The sequence below is a fragment of the Nicotiana attenuata genome, chromosome 5, assembly GCF_001879085.1.
Source record: "Nicotiana attenuata strain UT chromosome 5, NIATTr2, whole genome shotgun sequence".
NCBI classification, from domain to species: domain Eukaryota; kingdom Viridiplantae; phylum Streptophyta; class Magnoliopsida; order Solanales; family Solanaceae; genus Nicotiana; species Nicotiana attenuata.
Genome location: NC_031993.1, coordinates 48,837,260 through 48,839,959, shown reverse-complemented (window position 1 = coordinate 48,839,959; position 2,700 = coordinate 48,837,260). Strand labels below are relative to the sequence as shown.

The 2,700-nt window shown below is 32.1% G+C and overlaps 1 protein-coding gene across 1 annotated transcript; it reads left to right on the top strand.

Annotated features, from left to right (window-relative positions):
* Positions 247–2,222, top strand: LOC109225810 (purine permease 3-like). The gene is made up of 2 exons (XM_019390593.1): positions 247–1,000; positions 1,757–2,222. The coding sequence occupies exons 1-2, from the start codon at positions 278–280 to the stop codon at positions 2,102–2,104; spliced, it is 1,071 nt and encodes a 356-aa protein (XP_019246138.1). The 5' UTR covers positions 247–277; the 3' UTR covers positions 2,105–2,222.

Genomic DNA, 2,700 nt, shown 5'->3' with positions numbered 1-2,700 from the left:
TTCCTCTTTGTTATCTTGAACTGTTCCAAAACTGTTATAATTCCATATACTTTAAAGTTATTTTCCAAATAAATATTTACCTAAATCAAGCATGATCCTTCTTTCCCACTCCCATATTGTGGACCATTTTTTGTTCCTCGCCTTAATTATCAGGAAATTGATACCGGTACAGTAAACTAAGAATACGACAAGACCTTATTGACGTCCATAATAACTATATATATGACCAAACATAAGAAGAAAAAGTAGTTCAATATAGTCCTCCGATCCATAGAAAATGGAACCTCAAGTAAGCTCAAAAATGAAGAAGGTTCTTCTTGTCATCAACTGTATAATTCTAGCTGTAGGAACCTGTGGTACCCCTTTGCTCATGCGCCTTTATTTCATCAAAGGAGGCAATAGAATTTGGCTATCAACCTGGCTACAAACTGTTGCTTGGCCAATAAATTTCATCCCTTTGGCCATTTCCTACTTCTATCGTCGCAAAATTAATATCAATATCAACAACAATAATAATACGAAGGTCATTCTGATGACTCCCCGGATTTTCGTGGCCACTATAGGAATCGGAGTCCTACAAGGATTTGCCAACTATTTTTACGCTTATGGCGCAGCTAAATTGCCTGTTTCGACTAGTGGACTTCTCTTTGCTACGCAACTTGCATTCACTGCCGGCTTTGCTTTCCTTATAGTGAAGCTGAAGTTTACTTCTTACTCAGTCAATGCCGTCTATTTGTTGACGGTTGGCGCAGTGCTTTTGGCGCTACACTCTGGAGGTGATCAACCAGAGGGAGAGCCAAAGAAAGAGTATATTTTAGGGTTTATCATGACCCTAGCAGCTGCTGCTCTGTCTGGGCTTATTTTTCCTTTGGTGGAGTTGATTTACAAAAAGGCACATCAAGCTATTACTTATACACTTGTGTTGGAGTTTCAGACAGTGTATTGCTTTGTAGCCACTATTGTTGCAACAGTTGGAATGATCATTAACAAGGACTTTCAGGTATCTCTCTTTCTCTTAAGTGGTAAAGTTTTTTGCAATAAATTTGTCTGACTATATTTAGTCTTTTGAAACTTGTGATTGTCTCAATAAGATTTGTATGATTTGAAACTTATGTTGTTAAACATATCATAACATTTATAACTAAAACATGTTTGTCATTATTAAGGGTAAAATGAAAAGTTTATGTATTTCAAATATAAAAAGCTGACATTCTTCAGTTGTACGGACGAAAAGGGAAATGCTGCCACATAAATTGACGGATGGAGTAATAAATGTGTTTGGCTTTAACGAAATTACTAATATGATTTAAGTTTTATACAATTAATCATAGAAAGTATTCGATAATTTTAAGGTAATTACATGTAAACCTGATCATTCTAAAGGTTTTCATTTATACCTATGTAATAAGAACTCTATTGGTAATATGATAAAAATAGTAACCAACATACTTAATATGTTAAATTACATTGATTGTGTAAAAATAAATTATATTGCCAATGTATATCACTTAAATTTATTTATAATACACAACTCTTAACTTCTATTCCTTGACAGTATAAAATAATTCGCTATAAAGTCATGTTATAGATAACTATAGGTAATCACTCATAACTAATAAGTGGAATCAGTTACCTAGAAAATAAGGTTTGTTATCTACTAATTGTGTAAAAATTAGTTGCATATTTGCAAGTTAAATCCGCTCCAAAAAGACACAAGAAAAAGTAAAAATATTGATGGTTAAAAATTATCTTGCAGGCAATTTCAACGGAGGCAAAAGCATTTGAACTTGGAGAAACCAGATATTATAATTTGATAATATGGAGCACAATAATTTTGCAATTCTACTTCTTAGGCACCATTGGCGTCATCTATTCGGCTTCTTCTTTGGTGTCTGGGATTTTGATTTCCGTTCTACTACCTATAACGGAAGTTTTAGCTGTTTTGATCTACGGTGAAAAGTTCAGTACAGAAAAAGGAGTTTCACTTGCCCTCTCTCTATGGGGATTTCTTTCATACTTTTACGGTGATATTAAAGAAAGCAAGAAGAAAGAAGAACAATCTCCGGAAACAGAGATGATTGATAGTAAAGCTTGTACTCCGTGATTGAAAAGAATGGTTATTTCCATGAATAATACAAGCAGTTGTATAATATATTTGGATTTGTTCAAGTTAAGGAATTGTGATTGAATAGTTAAATTCATTATGAAATTTCAAAATTAAAGTAATAGCGTTGAAAAAAAAAGCATTATATTTAGAATTACTTTATGGAAGGTGGTAATTGATGAAAGAGTCAAAGTTTTGGTGGATCATAAGTTGCAGGAATATAAATGGCTACTCGGAACTTAAAAAAGCACAAATATCGGAAATGCGATAAAGAAAAACTCTAAAATCTTGAAAAATGAGAAAGCTTGTAAATCAGAACAAAAAACGAATCAATATAAAATAGTTGAATAATAATAAAACATTAAATATAAAACTTATTAAAAAGTAATAGTTCAACATGAATCCAGGACGCTAATTATATTTTCTGAGATCCATGTGGTTAGTATCAAAGGCTGCTTTGTATATTGAAGGGGAGAATGTTACTGGTAGATTTTTTTTTTGACTTATATATGATCATATATGGATAAAATTAATTTGATTTTTTTTTTTTTTTTTTGTGATGTTAAAATTTTCGGGCAAGAGAAATTAGAGACCAA